Genomic DNA, 15,689 nt, shown 5'->3' on the forward strand with positions numbered 1-15,689 from the left:
TAAAACTAAACCATATAAACGGTTCACATTAGTCAATATAAATGAATGGTTGTAATTGGTTTTAATATAATAGCCACGATTTTATTGTAGCCATTTAAAAATTGTCCCCGTATTACAACTTTTACAATATTTAATATTTCAATGCATATTTGTCAATGTATTACTTTGACTATTAATATCTTACATTATGCTTTTACACATTGATATTTTTTTTTTTTTGAGGAAACACATTGATATTAAATCAACAACATTTAAAATAATAAAACACAGCTGGACATTATTTAATTATGAAATAAAATTAAGATGAAACAATGGAAATTGATTTTGGCACACCCTTATATAAGAATAGCATAGATAATTGTAATCTCGTGTGCCAAAATCATTTACCTGTAACAATCTATCATAATTAACAAAAACAAATCCATCGCAATTTGATAGGAACGTTATAATCGTGGATTTGGAGTTATAATGTATTATTGTTATTGAAGGGATGGAGATAATTTAGTTAGTGGACATAAATTTGTCATTCGATAAATTCATGTAGACGTACCACGTGTCTATATAGATAATGACATAGATATCAAGAGCAATATTGACAGAGAAATTTTGTACTCTTTTTTATTTTTTTTAATTTTTTTTTTAACAATAGAGTAACATGTTTCACTTGTAAATTAATAAGAATCAACAAGTTAATTAAATAATTACAAGTTTATACTCACAGTAAAATACATACTCTCTATGTTAACACAATGGAGTAACCAAAAATACAAACTCCATACAATAATAAAAACAACGATTGATGGTAATGATATTACGGAGTAATAATCTATACTAAAACATTAAAAGGCGTTTCGAACAACGTTCACGTGTCACATAAGCTCCCCTGAGTATGCCACATCATTCATTCAACTACTCTTCACAATAATATTTGAACTTACAACTTATTTTAGAACTAAATGTCTTACCACGAAGCTACGAGATTTTTATGTAATCTTTTGAATAATAAAATATTAATATGTAGCAAATGACAATATGAATAACAAACTTAATTACAAGAAAATTAAATCATAAATTACAATGTATATTAATAATCCGTTAGTTTCGTGTAATAATCCGGGGCATAGCCCGGGCCCAAAAACTAGTAAAGAATATAATTGGTAAATTACAATAGATACTAGTAGTACATTGCATGTTAAGAGCATCATACATCAAATTGACGAATAAATCAAACTGCTTCTTCATTATTTATCGAAAATGATGACAAATTTGATTATGCAATTTGTCGTGCTTTGAGGTTACATTGCCTCATAGAAACGACTTAGTTTAACAAACTAAGTAAACCTAAGCTGAGCTTGGTAAGTGGGAGCATTAAAATGGTGGAACAATATGGGAGTTTTAGAGCATCTGTGTCAGGTAAAGGCAGTAGCTCATTCAACATACGAATGAAACTTGGCTGCCGGCTAAGGGCTAACACACGCATTGCCATAGGACAGACCCAAAAACAATCCCCCCGAGTCAGATGAGGTCAACCACCCACACACACACACACACACACACCTGAATTTCCATAAAAATCAAAAGATTGGCATACATGGTACACTGCTCATATATGAAGAATCAATGCATCTTCTTCCTGGGAAGAGAATGTGCTTGAGGTGAAGGGGGCTGTGTCCATCACACTCACATCAGTAACTGCTTGGTTCCATTCAGGGAACGTCTGCTGTATTGAAGAAGTTTCATTTCGCGATTGCAGCCCCTCGAGTATTATAGCAACTTCTTTCATAGTAGGCCTTTGCTTTCCGTTCAAGTTCAAACATTCTTTAGCCAGGTTAGCCACAGCCTCTAGCTCCTCTTGCTTAGCGTCCTTAGAGACGTGAGGATCAAGGATATCAGACAAACGAGAATTCTCCGCCAAAAGAAGAAACTCCGTGGCCAGACTTCTCCATTCTTTAGATTTGTCCGGAGATATTGGCTTCTTGCTTGCCATAAGCTCAACAAGGACTACTCCAAAGCTATAAACATCACTTTTTTCAGTGAATTGGTTGGATTGGAAGTACTCTGGATCTAGATATCCAAATGTCCCTTGAACTTGAGTAGTCAAGTGAGTCTGATCGATCAGTATAGTCCTTGAAGTGCCAAAATCGGAAACCTTTGCTCTGTATTTGTCATCCAAAAGTATATTTGAAGACTTGATATCTCTGTGGTAAATAGGAGCAGACGACGATGAGTGAAGGTATGCAATTGCACCTGCTGATTCTGCAGCAATTTGCAAGCGCATTTTCCAAGGAATGTGAAATTCTTCACTTGGGTTATGGATATGCTGAGAGAGTGTTCCATTTGGGATGAACTCGTAAACAAGAAGAGGTACTTCGGTTTCCAAACAGCACCCTAGAAGTTTAACCACATTTCTGTGGTTAATTTGAGAGAGGATAACTACCTCGTTTATGAAAGGCTCTAATTGGCTTTCATCAACCTTTTTGGATTTCTTAACTGCTATAACCCTTCCATCCGTCAGCATACCTTTGTAAACTGTACCTTGGCCACCCTGCCCAAGTATTCTGTTCTCATTGAAATTATCTGTGGCTACCTCTAATTCGCTGACAGTAAAAACTTTTGTTTTCTCCACAACACAATCATTGTAGCACATTTGTCTTTGTAAAAGCAAACCACCATTTTGTTTGAAGTTCTTAGCTCTTAGTTTTATCTTCTTCCTTCTCTTCAAAATCTGCCACAACCAATAGCAACCTAGAGACGCTAATAATGATCCTATGCCAATACTCAATCCTGCAAACAAAAAATTCTGCATATTAGCATCTATTTTCTTATCATATACTCATTTATGAGCAATGATATGCCTTTCTGTTTGTTAAATTCTGTCATATGTATCTAGTACCAGTATGACATAGCGTTATAAATATTCAAAGTAATTGCTTATGATAATGAACTAAATGAGATAATGCCATGTGAACAATGAAGTTCAAATGTTACCTAACACAACTCCCAGAAGGTGTGCCCTGCTCTTTTTAGGAATATAACACCCAACATCCATATAATCATCAGAAATGACATAACAATCACCTTTGCAGCTTGCACATCGTGGCGACTCTGCCAAAGAAAAAAAAAAGGAAGTATGGTTCCATCAAAAAAACCTTCTTTTTTTGGGTGGTGGTGGTTGTTTTGTTGGGGGGGGGGGGGGGGAGTTGGTTAGTCAAAACATACCTTGGCATCCATTAGGAAGGTAAGGATTACCACCTTGTCGTTGCGGGCAGGTGCATGTGTAAACACCATTAGCTTGATGCATGTTACAATTGCCAGAATTGGACTCATTTAAGAATTGATTAGGTAAATAAAAATATTTCCAATCAAGATTAACCGGTACATGACTTCCATTGCTGACTAGGGACGAAAGCGATTGCTGAGGGTTAGACATTTCAAGATTATTCAAGAAATCACGGCTTGCTACTAAGACATAGCTGTAAGTCCCATTAGTTCGGGTGATTCTCACACCGTAAATACTCAGAGGATAGGGGAGAACAGATAGGCAAATCGATTCCTGGGATGTTGTATTGTCCCTAATTTGACTATTACAAAATGATCCACAACGAGCTACTATATTTTCCCCACCATTGACAAAAGAAGTCCCTACACAATTAACAGGAGCAAAATCGTTGTAAATGGAGGAGAAACTATACGGGCTTCCACCCAAATTAGCACTCGTCCATGTTGTATCTTGTGCAGTAGAGTTAACAACGGTTGGAGCATTGATTATCACTTGTGATGAACTTAAGGAAATCCTAAGCACCTGAAGACTGAACTTGGTGAGCATTGGATTTGAAGTGTTACATGTAATTTCATACCATTCATTGTAATAGCACCTTGAACCAATACCAAATGGATATGGAATAGTAACATCTCCGCATTTATCTGGACAACCAGGTTTTGCCATTGGTGGAGCTGCTTCGACTATATCTCTTGATAGCCATAGGACAAGTGCCAGTGTTGCAAGCATCATATCCATGGTTGTCACCTTACTACTACCCAAATCACCTATAGCAAAGTCTGTGTTTGTGTTTTTTTTTTGTATTGACATTGAACCAAAATTTCAACAAAATTTACAAGGTTAAAAGTCAATTATTAAAGCTAATAATTCAGCTTCCTTGGCCCACCTCCGGTCAAAATACACTTAGACACCAATTAGGAAGTAATAAGGTAGCTGCATAATATTGACTAGAACACTTGATATAGGGGACCAAACTGTTTAATACACTTGCTGATACAATATTCATCAACCTGAATCACCTCTTAATAGTTAATAAAACTGTCATTGAATGATCAGAAAACATTAAGTCATGAAGTACTTCCAAACCAAACTTATATACATTCTTGCAGAAAAGACGTCATAAATCATAATTTACATCGTATGAAACAAATTAATTCAATCCTCGAAAGCATTTTTTTTTTTTTAGGAAATAAAGCAATTTTTTATACGGAGTATATTTTATAAATTGGTATTAATTAGAAATATATGATAAAATCACGTGTTAATTAATGTATAAGGCGGAGAGAAATATTGACGGTTGCAACAACCTTTTGGAGCTTGAAGCTCCTACCGAGTCCTACTCCATATCATAACTTAAGATATAGAAATGATATTGACTTGATTCGAATTGGGTTGGAAAGTAGTCTTCTAGAGCTTTTCGACGATATATTATTTGTCTTAATCCAAGTTTGAAATCAAAAATTATGATAAATCAAAAAACGTAAAAAACTTGAAAACTCAGGGTAAAACGCCTAGAATTTTCGAAGGGGGGTGTTAAATACCGCCAACAAATTTTATCAAAATCGCCGACATTTAAGGTGAATGGACACCAATACCCTTACTATACCCCCACACATCTTCCTCTTTTTCTTTTATTTTTTTCTCTCTCATCACCCGTAACCACCATAACCACCACTCCCCAACCACCATCAACCGCAACAACAGTAGATGAAGGGAAGCAGTAGTCCGACGAAAGTACATTGGAGGTGGAGCTAGCGCAGGGGCAGCGATCGGAGGTGAAAGGGCAGTACCTCTGATTTTTTTAATCTTTATGCGCTCACAATTGGCATGCAAAACTGATTGAACACCACGGTAATTGGTTTTGGATGCCGATCAACCTGGTCAATCGGCATGAAAAACCGGTAACCCAGTACGGTCACCGGTTTTGGATGCCGATTACTGTGGTCAACCGACACTTGAAACCGATTGCAGTAGTGGGTTGCCGGTTGTGCTAGTCGCCAGGGTTAAAAAAACCACCTTCCCGCACGACAGGGAAGGTGGTGGGTCGTCATTATTCCGATGGTGGTTAACTGACTCGCTGTTGTGTTTGCCGGAAATATAAGTTGTAACTTAAAATTTTTTTTGTACCTCTAGTCCTTTTGGTTGTTGTGGGCAGTGATGCTGCAGTGGGTGGTAGTGGTTATGGACGGTGATGGTGCATTAGTGAGTGGTGGTGGTTGTGGGCGGTGATGGTGCAGCGGGTGGTGGTGGTCGTGGTGGTTGACGATTGAGGTTGAGATTTAATGGACTTAGGAGAGAGAAAGCAAAGTGGGGATGAGTAAGGGTAGTTTTGTCTCTTCACCACTTTTGTTGGCGGTTTGATAAAAAACGTGGGCGGTATTTAGCAATCCACTTTTCGAATCTCCTAGGGACTTTTGAAATTTTCAGGCGTTTCCGCCCTAGAGTTTTGAAAAAATTAAGCATTTGGCCCTCACAAAAAAAAAAAAAGACAGACTTTGATTCTGGCGATTGTTTGATTGAGTTAGAACATGAAATACAGGTGAGGGTATGTTTGTCCATTCAATTTTAAATGTGGGCGTTACCTAGTAAAATAAGGACGTCATTTAGATTGTCAATAAAAAAGGGGGTTAATTAGTACGGAGTATTTTTTTTTATTTTATTTATGTGGTGTTTTACCCGATTACTCCTTTTGGCTAATTTAGATTCGGGGATCGCTTCTTGGTAGTTGGGTTCAAATCCCCTTCCAACTGTTGTTACAACTTACAACCGTACGGGGGATAAAAAGGGGTTAATTAGTAATTTAGCGTCCTACTCCTACCGTCCTTCAATGAGTGATTTGAGTCGCTCACTCGCTAGTCACTTCTTGTCACTTCATTTCGCCACCACCGCAACCTCTCTGAAATTCCGGCCAAATTCAAACTTTTTCGAGGTTGATCGAATTCAAAGTCACTAGCTTTTTGGTACATAGTTCTTTTACTTTCTTTCATTGCTTAACTCCCCCTCCTCTCTCTTCTTGCAGCGTCGCAACTTTAAATTATGGTTTTTTTTTTCCTTTCTAATTTTGTGAATTTTAAATTGAAATATTGATGAATAAATGATGAATTAATAGACAATTATGGATTTGGGTATTTGATTAATGTATTGCATTTGGGCATTTCTTACTAACCAATAATTTATGATATTATATAGTGATGGGAAATTGGGAATGATTAAATTTAATTATTTTGTTTTGGGTTTTCCAGCACTCCTGGTATATTGATTTCAATTTTGTATATTTTAATTACAAATTGAAGTTGAATGTCTGTATTTTCAATGATAAAATTTGGCTTCGTTTAACTGAGTAATCTTATTTGAATTGCTGTAAGTTTCTGGTTGTGTATTGATTAATATAAGCATCTCTTTCATAATAGGCAATCTCTTGATAAGGGTTTAACATCTATTTTTTCCTTCAATTATAGAAAAACCTGTTTTAGATTTGGTGGGTAAAGTAAGACTTGATTGTTTGGCTGTTGGGGGTTTGGTTTGTAAACAGTATAATCACTGATGGGTTTTAAGATTAATTTGCTTTTTTCTAGGTACATCATATTAAGGAGTAGAATAGTGCCCAAAATAAAGAATATGATTGGTAAATTACAATAGCTACTGGCAAATTCTATGCTGTTCATACTGTACGGCGTTAGTTTATGAAGTATATCTTATTCTATTTTAATCAGTTTGAAACATATTTGAAAAGAAAAGGAGTTATTTGGACAAGAAAAAAATAGATATTTGATGTGTGTTTGCTAACTGCAGCAGGTGGAAGCTTTAATGGAAGGTGAGGCGGCCGATGCTATGGGGGCGACAAATAGCTGTGGAAGACTGGAAGAGTGCCAAAAGATGATTCAGAGAAATGTTGAAATTTCTGATGCAACATATGAAATTTCTGCTTTTGATTTTAAGCAGTGGTTACGTGGTGAAATGGTAATGGTATGTAGCAATAATATGAACATGCAGAATGAAGTCGCTCAAGTTCTGATCCATGAGGTCATTCATGCTTATGATTATTGTACTGCAAAAAAATTGAATTGGTCTAATTGTGCTCATCAGTCATCATGCTTGTTGTAAATTTCGTGCTGGCCATTTGAGTGGTGATTGTCACTTCAAATGAGAGCTAATTGCGTGGCCATATGAAGTTCTGGGGTCACGAACAATATTGTGTGTAGAGAAGAGTGATGAAATCAGTTTCAGCCAATCCTTTCTGCTCAGAAACAGCTGCCAAGGATGCAATGGAAGCTGTTTGGGATACTTGTTACAATGATACATGACCCTTTGATAGAGCTCCTTGAGATATGCTAGCTTTTTCATAAGTGGGTGATGGTGTAACACTTGCAACGGGTTACAGAAATTTGTTTACATAACTTTATCTTTAATTATTAAAATACTATCTGATTGTTGCACTATTTTTTACTTTTTAGTGGATAGGCAGTTCATTACGAAAATGGTAGATTGTATTGGAATTGCCCAGATTGGTATGGACATGAATAAAAAAAAAAAATCTGAATTGGCTAAGCATGATTCTAATCTTTCATCTCTCTTACAATCTGTTGCTGATGCTTCTTGCAGTCTAACCTCTTTTCTGACCAAAAGATTATGGCAGATGTGAAGGATAACGAAAGGAACCTGGAGCCAGTCATGATTTGTCTTTCCCCAATTCTCAAATTGGAAATCAGGTGTAGTTATCCAATTTCGTGCCTGATGTGTGAACGTTATGTGTAGAGTTTTTAATGCTTCTTAAGTACATAGCTATTCTTGGCTCCCTGATTTATTTTATATTGTTTTGTTTGCGAATATTGTGACATTTTGTAAAATCAACATCCTAGTGGCCTTCTGAACTGTGTGATGTTTCACTGTCTTGTCTGAAATTCAGGTTTAAATTTAGTATTACTTACACTGATAGTCTGATACACAGATACACTTACAGAACCTTTGGCTTTTCTGGGCTACTATTTTCTATGAATATGTTTTAGATATTTGAATTATGCACAGTTCGTTAATTTTGGGTGGTAAAATACTAAAATCATGTTGACCTATTACTAAAATTTACAATTTTAGCTGAATTGAAAAGATTTGCATTATATGATGTAGATTACGAAGTCTTTCTGGAAGATTGTACACCAATTTGGTTTGGAAGTGTTTCATGACTTTTATGTTTTCTGATTATTTAATGGCGGCTGTATTTACTATGAAGGTGACCTAGGTGTATAAAATTTCCATTTCTCAAATAAAAAACATTCTGGTCTCCTAGATTAAGTGTCCTAGTCAATATAGTGGAACTAGCTAATTATATTTCCTAATCGTTTTATAAGTGTAATTTTGTCTGGAAGTGGGCCAGGGAAGCTGAATTATTATCTTTATTAATTGACTACTAACATCTTATAAATTTTGTTGATACAAAGTATTTTGTTTCTATGTTTTGCCCTTGAATTCTACAGGCCTGCTGCATGGCTGATACAAAAATTCACAAACACAGAATTTGCTAGTAGGTGAATTGGGTGGTAAGCTGGCAATCATGGATATGATGCTTGCAACACTGGCAGTTGTCCTATGGCTATCAAGAGATATAGTAGCCGCAGCTCCACCAATGGCAAAACCTGGTTGTCCAGATAAGTGCGGAAATGTTACTATTCCGTATCCATTTGGTATTGGTTCAAGGTGTTATTACAATGAATGGTATGAAATTACATGTAACACTTCAAATCCAATTCTTACCAAATTCAATTTTCAGGTGCTAAAAATTTCCTTAACGTCGTCAGAAGTGACAATTAATTCTCCCATGGCTGTTAACTGTACTGCACAAGATACAATATGGACGAGTGCTAACTTGGGTGGAAGCCCATATAGTTTCTCCTCCATTTACAATGATTTTGCTCCTGTAAATTGTGTAGGGTCTTGTTTTGTCAATGGTGGGGACAAAGTAGTGGCTCGTTGTGGATCAGTTTGTAATAATCAAATCAGGGACAATTCGACATACCAGAAATCAATTTGCTTATCTCGTCCACCTTATCCTCTGAGTGTTTACAGTGTTAACATCACTCAAACTAATGGGACTTGCAGCTATGTCTTATTAGCAAATAGTGATTTCTTGAATAATCTTGAATCTCCTCACCTTCAGCAATCACTTTTTTCCCTAGTCAGCAATGGAAGTCATATACCGGTTAATCTTGATTGGGTGTATTATTATTTACCTGATCAATCATCAAATGATTCCAGTTCTGACAATTGTAATTTGGATCCAGATGATGGTGATTATACATGTAACTGCCCTCAAGGTCAGGGTGGAAATCCTTATCTTCCTAACGGATGCCAAGGTAAGTTTGAATAACCAACCTCCAGCATCCACAGATCTCCCCCCCCCCCCCCCCCCAAATTATTTATTTATTTTTATAGGAACCATACTTACTTCCAGTATATATCTTCTGTGCAGACTCACCACGATGTGCAAGCTGCAATGGTGACTGTTACGTAAATTCTGATGATTATATGGATGTTTGGTGTTATACTCCCGAAAAGAGCAGGGCACACCTTCTGGGAGTTGTGCTAGGTAACATTTGGACTTCATTGTTCACAGGGCATCATCTCATTTAGTTCAATTTTCATGAGCAATTACTTAGAATATTTATAATGCTATCTCAGATGACAAGGTACAAAGGTTAAGGCTTAAGGAAATAGCTGAATCTTAAATGCTAGATACATATGACAGAATAAACAAATAGAAAGGCATATCATTGCTCAAAAATGAGTTTATGATAAGAAAATAGATGCTAATTATGCAGAACGTTTTGTTTGCAGGATTGAGTATTGGCGTAGGATCATTATTGGTGTCTGTAGGTTGCTATTGGTTGTGGCAGATTTTGAAGAGAAGGAAGAGGATAAAACTAAGAGCTAAGAACTTCAAACAAAATGGTGGTTTGCTTTTACAAAGACAAATGTGTTACAATGATTGTGTTGTGGAGAAAACAAAAGTTTTTACTGTCAGCGAATTAGAGGTAGCCACAGATAATTTCAATGAGAACAGAATACTTGGGCAGGGTGGCCAAGGTACAGTTTACAAAGGTATGCTGACGGATGGAAGGGTTATAGCAGTTAAGAAATCCAAAAAAGTTGATGAAAGCCAATTAGAGCCTTTCATAAACGAGGTAGTTATCCTCTCTCAAATTAACCACAGAAATGTGGTTAAACTTCTAGGGTGCTGTTTGGAAACCGAAGTACCTCTTCTTGTCTACGAGTTCATCCCAAATGGAACACTCTCTCAGCATATCCATAACCCAAGTGAAGAGTTTCACATTCCTTGGAAAATGCGCTTGCAAATTGCTGCAGAATCAGCAGGTGCAATTGCATACCTTCATTCATCGTCATCTACACCTATCTACCACAGAGATATTAAGTCTTCAAATATACTTTTGGATGACAAATACAGAGCAAAGGTTTCCGATTTTGGCACTTCAAGGACTATACTGATTGATCAGACTCACTTGACTACTCAAGTTCAAGGGACATTTGGATATTTGGATCCAGAGTACTTCCAATCTAACCAATTCACTGAAAAAAGTGATGTTTATAGCTTTGGAGTAGTCCTTGTTGAGCTATTGACAAGCAAGAAGCCAATCTCTCCCGACAAATCTAAAGAATGGAGAAGTCTGGCTACAGAGTTTCTTCTTTTGGTGGGGAATTCTTGTTTGTCTGATATCCTTGATCCTGAGGTCTCAAAGGAGGCTAAACAGGAGGAGCTAGAGGCTGTGGCTAACCTGGCTAAAGAATGCTTGAACTTGAATGGAAAGCAAAGGCCTACTATGAAGGAAGTTGCTATAATACTCGAGGGGCTGCAATCACGAAATGAAACTTCTTCAGTACAGCAGACGTTCCCTGAATGGAACCAAGCGGTTGCTGATGTAAGTGTGATGGACACAGCCCCCTTCAGCTCAAGCACATTCTCTTCACAGGAGGAAGATGCATTGATTCTTCATATATGAGCAGTGTACCATGTACGCCAATCTAGTTTCATTTCACAAATTATTTAAGGAGTATGAAATATTTTGTTAACTAGTTCAAAACTACTAGTTTTACTCTGTGATTAAAAAAAAAATTATACACATATAATGCTCCGTACAACAGTAATATTTTGCAGTTTTTTGAATTAGTTCTCAATCGAATGTCTAAAATCCAATTGTTAATTACTACAACAATGTACTAACACAAGCCGTTATTTTGTTAACCATTTTTGGCGATTGTTTTCAATTTGACCACCTAAAATAAAGTCTGTTTTTTCAGTTATTTGATATGTTTTTTTCTCATTTAAATTTTCTTAAATGACTATGTGCTACCCTTGATTGGAAATCCTGGATCTACCACTGCCTTCAATAGAGCTTCTTGAGATATGCTAGCTTTTCATAGGTGGGTGATGTTGTAACACTTACAATGGGTTACAGAAATTAGTTTACATAACTTTATCTATAGTTATTGAAAGAATATCTGATTGTTGCACTATTTTTTACATTTTAGTGGAAAGGCAGTTCATTACGAAAATGGTAGATTGTATGGGAATTGCCCGGATTGTTATGGATATGAATCAAACAAATCTGAATTGGTTAAACATGACTCTAATCTTTCATCCCTCTTAAAATATAAATGAGAAAAATCTGCAGCTGATGCTTCTTGCAGTCTAACCTCTTTTCTGACCAAAAGGTTATGGCAGCTGCGAAGGATAACAGAAGGAACCCGGAGCCAGTCATGATTTGCTTGTCTATCCCCTGTTCTTCAAGCTGGAAATCAGGTGTGGTTTTCGTGTTTGATGTGTGAACGTTACGTGTAGAGTTTTTTTAATGCTTCCCAAGTACATAGCTATTCTCCCTGATTTATCTGTCAATATTGTTTGCGAATATTGTGACATCCTGTAATGTTAACATCACAGTGGCCTCATACACTTACCGGATCTATGACTTTTCTGGGCTACTATTTTGTGTGAATATGTTTTAGATTATTGAATTAATTTGTCTCATACAATGTAAATTATGATGTCTTTTCTGCAAGATTGTATATTAGTTTTGTTTGGAAGTATTACATGACTTTATGTTTTCTGATTATTCAACGGTGGTGGTATGTACTATAAAGAGGGTGATCCAAATGGATGATTCTTCTATCAGCATATTAGAAACAGTTTGGTCTCCTTTATCAAGTGTCTTAAACCTCTTAGTCAATATTATGCAGCTAGCTAATTACGCATCCTAATTGGTTTCTAAGTGTAGTTTTGTCAGGAAGTGGACCAAGGAAGCTGAATTATTAGCTTTAAGCCTTTAATAATTGACTTATTAACATCTTGTAAATTTTGTTGATATCTTAGTTCAATGTTTTGCCCTTCAGTTCTACAGGCCTGCTGCATTGCTAATCCAAAAAATCACAAACACAGAATTTGCTATAGGTGAATTGGGTGGTAAGCTGGCAACCATGGATATGATGCTTGCAACAGTGGCACTTGTCCTATGGCTATCAAGAGATATAGTCGAAGCAGCTCCACCAATGGCAAAACCTGGTTGTCCAGATAAGTGTGGAAATGTTACTATTCCGTATCCATTTGGTATTGGTTCGAGGTGCTATTATAGTGAATGGTATGAAATTACATGTAACACTTCAATTCCAGTTCTTACCAAATTCAATTTTCAGGTGCTAAAAATTTCCTTAAAGTCGCCAGAAGTGACAATTAATGCTTCCATGGCTGTTAACTGTAATGGACAAGCTACAACATGGACGAGTGCTAACTTGGGTGGAAGCCCATATAGTTTCTCCTCCATTTACAATGATTTTGCTCCTGTAAATTGTGTAGGGACTTCTTTTGTCAATGTTGGGGACAAGGTAGTGGCTCGTTGTGGATCAGTTTGTAATAGTAAAATCAGGGGCAATTCGACATCCCAGAAATCGATTTGCTTATCTGGTCTCCCCTATCCCCTGAGTGTTTACAGTGTTAACATCACTCTAACTAATGGGACTTGCAGCTATGTCTTATTAGCAAACCGTGATTTCTTGAATAATCTTGAATTATCTAACCCTCAGCATTCACTATTGTCCCTAGTTAGCAGTGGAAGTCATATACCGGTTAATCTTGATTGGAAATATTTTTATTTACCTGATCAATCATCAAATGATTCCGGTTCTGGAAATTGTTACATGCATCAAGCTAATGGTGATTACACATGTAGCTGCCTGCAACGACAAGGTGGTAATCCTTATCTTTCTAACGGATGCCAAGGTCAGTTTGACTAACCAACTCCACCCTCCCCCGCCCCCCCCCCCCCCCCAAACCACCGCCGAAAGAGAAAAGTTTTTTTTTTTAATGGAAACATACATCCAATTTTATTTGTTTATTTATTAAATTTGCAGAGTCGCCACGATGTGCAAGCTGCAAAGGTGATTGTTACATCACTTCTGATGATTATATGGATGCTAGGTGTTTTATTCCTAAAAAGAGCAGGAATCTTCTGGGAGTTGTGCTAGGTAACATTTGGACTTCAAATTGTTCACATGGCACTATCTCATTTAGTTCAGTTTTCAGAATGTTCAAAAATTAAAACTAACGCTATGTCAGATGGCAAGGTACGAAGGTTAAGGCTTAAGGAAATTGCTTAATCTTAAACTCAATGATTAGATACATATGAAAGAATAAAACAAATAGAAATGCATGTCATTGCTCAAAAATGAGTTTATGATAAGAAAATAGATTTTAATATGAAGAACGTTTTGTTTACAGGATTGAGTATTGGCATAGGGTCATTACTGGTGTCTCTTGGTTGCTATTGGTTGTGTCAGATTTTGAAGAGAAGGAAGAAGATAAAACTAAGAGCTAAGAACTTCAAACAAAATGGTGGTTTGCTGTTACAAAGACAAATGTGCTATAATGATTGTGTTGTGGAGAAAACAAAAGTTTTTACTGTCAGCGAATTAGAGGTAGCCACAGATAATTTCAATGAGAACAGAATACTTGGGCAGGGTGGCCAAGGTACAGTTTACAAAGGTATGCTGACGGATGGAAGGGTTATAGCAGTTAAGAAATCCAAAAAAGTTGATGAAAGCCAATTAGAGCCTTTCATAAACGAGGTAGTTATCCTCTCTCAAATAAACCACAGAAGTGTGGTTAAACTTCTAGGGTGCTGTTTGGAAACCGAAGTACCTCTTCTTGTTTATGAGTTCATCCCAAATGGAACACTCTCTCAGCATATCCATAACCCAAGTGAAGAGTTTCACATTCCTTGGAAAATGCGCTTGCAAATTGCTGCAGAATCAGCAGGTGCAATTGCATACCTTCATTCATCGTCGTCTACTCCTATCTACCACAGAGATATTAAGTCTTCAAATATACTTTTGGATGACAAATACAGAGCAAAAGTTTCCGATTTTGGCACTTCAAGGACTATACTGATTGATCAGACTCACTTGACTACTCAAGTTAAAGGGACATTTGGATATTTGGATCCAGAGTACTTCCAATCCAACCAATTCACTGAAAAAAGTGATGTTTATAGCTTTGGAGTAGTCCTTGTTGAGCTCTTGACTAGCAAGAAGCCAATATCTCCAGACAAATCTAAAGAATGGAGAAGTCTTGCCACAGAGTTTCTTCTTATGATGGGGAATTTCTGTTTGTCTGATATCCTTGATCCTGAGGTTTCAAAGGAGGCAAAGCAGGAAGAGCTAGAGGCTGTGGCTAACCTTGCTAAAGAATGCTTGAACTTGAACGGAAAGCAAAGGCCTACTATGAAAGAAGTTGCTATAATACTCGAGGGGCTGCAATCACGAAATGAAACTACTTCAATACAGCAGACGCTCCCTGAATGTAACCAAGCAGTTGCTGATATAAGTGTGGTGTACACAGCCTCCCTCAGCTCAAGCTTATTCTCTTCCCAGGAAGTTGCTGCATTGATGCCAATCTCGTGATTTCTGTGGAACTTCAGGTTAAAGTTGTAGGCATAGTTATTTTGTTAATTCAAGCCCTTTCTCATGTGTCAATATGACAATATGTTGTTATATTAGAGATGCGCACGACTGCACGTATAGCACTGAACGAGCTTGGTTTTAAGTTTGAATCAATACAAAGTACTCTATATATATATATAGTCACACAAACTACTTTCAGATTCAGATATTGTAAAAATTTTGTTTCCTAGCATTTTTTTTGGCAGTACTGCATGTATGAAGCGAAAGAATGATATAGTTATGTAGCATTATAAAGGTTATTGTAGCATAATATGATAAATTTTTAATTATAGAGGGTTGAGGGCGTGAGGCAATGTAACTCTCTTATAGTCTTATATATGAAGTATTTACATATAATTTAACTCTGTTGCATTACTTGATTTTAGGGGTGAAAGTAATTCGGATTAAAACC

General features: G+C 36.7%; 3 protein-coding genes across 6 annotated transcripts; 2 read left to right on the forward strand and 1 right to left on the reverse strand.

The window, feature by feature from the left end:
- Positions 1-1,016: 1,016 nt before the first annotated feature.
- On the reverse strand, positions 1,017-4,083 carry LOC145574293 (putative wall-associated receptor kinase-like 16). Its single transcript, XM_081632050.1, has 3 exons — positions 3,220-4,083; positions 2,989-3,105; positions 1,017-2,784 (listed from the first exon to the last, which is right to left on the reverse strand). Exons 1-3 carry the CDS (start codon positions 4,016-4,018, stop codon positions 1,604-1,606), a joined length of 2,097 nt encoding a protein of 698 aa, XP_081488176.1. The 5' UTR covers positions 4,019-4,083; the 3' UTR covers positions 1,017-1,603.
- A 2,019-nt stretch (positions 4,084-6,102) lies between these two features.
- LOC145574292 (wall-associated receptor kinase-like 2) lies at positions 6,103-11,480 on the forward strand. Of its 4 annotated transcripts, XM_081632046.1 has the most exons (6): positions 6,103-6,240; positions 7,073-7,626; positions 7,735-7,788; positions 7,883-9,627; positions 9,744-9,860; positions 10,109-11,480. In XM_081632046.1, exons 4-6 carry the CDS (start codon positions 8,829-8,831, stop codon positions 11,287-11,289), a joined length of 2,097 nt encoding a protein of 698 aa, XP_081488172.1. In that variant the 5' UTR covers positions 6,103-6,240; positions 7,073-7,626; positions 7,735-7,788; positions 7,883-8,828; the 3' UTR covers positions 11,290-11,480. The 4 variants fall into 4 exon arrangements, with proteins under 4 accessions (XP_081488172.1, XP_081488175.1, XP_081488174.1 ...); XM_081632049.1 differs by having other exon boundaries at positions 7,073-8,989; positions 9,205-9,627; XM_081632048.1 differs by having other exon boundaries at positions 7,073-8,958; positions 9,045-9,627.
- Positions 11,481-12,657: 1,177 nt separating this feature from the next.
- On the forward strand, positions 12,658-15,551 carry LOC145574297 (wall-associated receptor kinase-like 8). Its single transcript, XM_081632052.1, has 3 exons — positions 12,658-13,559; positions 13,691-13,804; positions 14,058-15,551. Exons 1-3 carry the CDS (start codon positions 12,761-12,763, stop codon positions 15,236-15,238), a joined length of 2,094 nt encoding a protein of 697 aa, XP_081488178.1. The 5' UTR covers positions 12,658-12,760; the 3' UTR covers positions 15,239-15,551.
- Positions 15,552-15,689: the final 138 nt, after the last annotated feature.

This window comes from Chenopodium album, chromosome 13 (assembly GCF_948465745.1).
Source record: "Chenopodium album chromosome 13, dcCheAlbu1.1, whole genome shotgun sequence".
In the NCBI taxonomy this organism is placed as follows: domain Eukaryota; kingdom Viridiplantae; phylum Streptophyta; class Magnoliopsida; order Caryophyllales; family Amaranthaceae; genus Chenopodium; species Chenopodium album.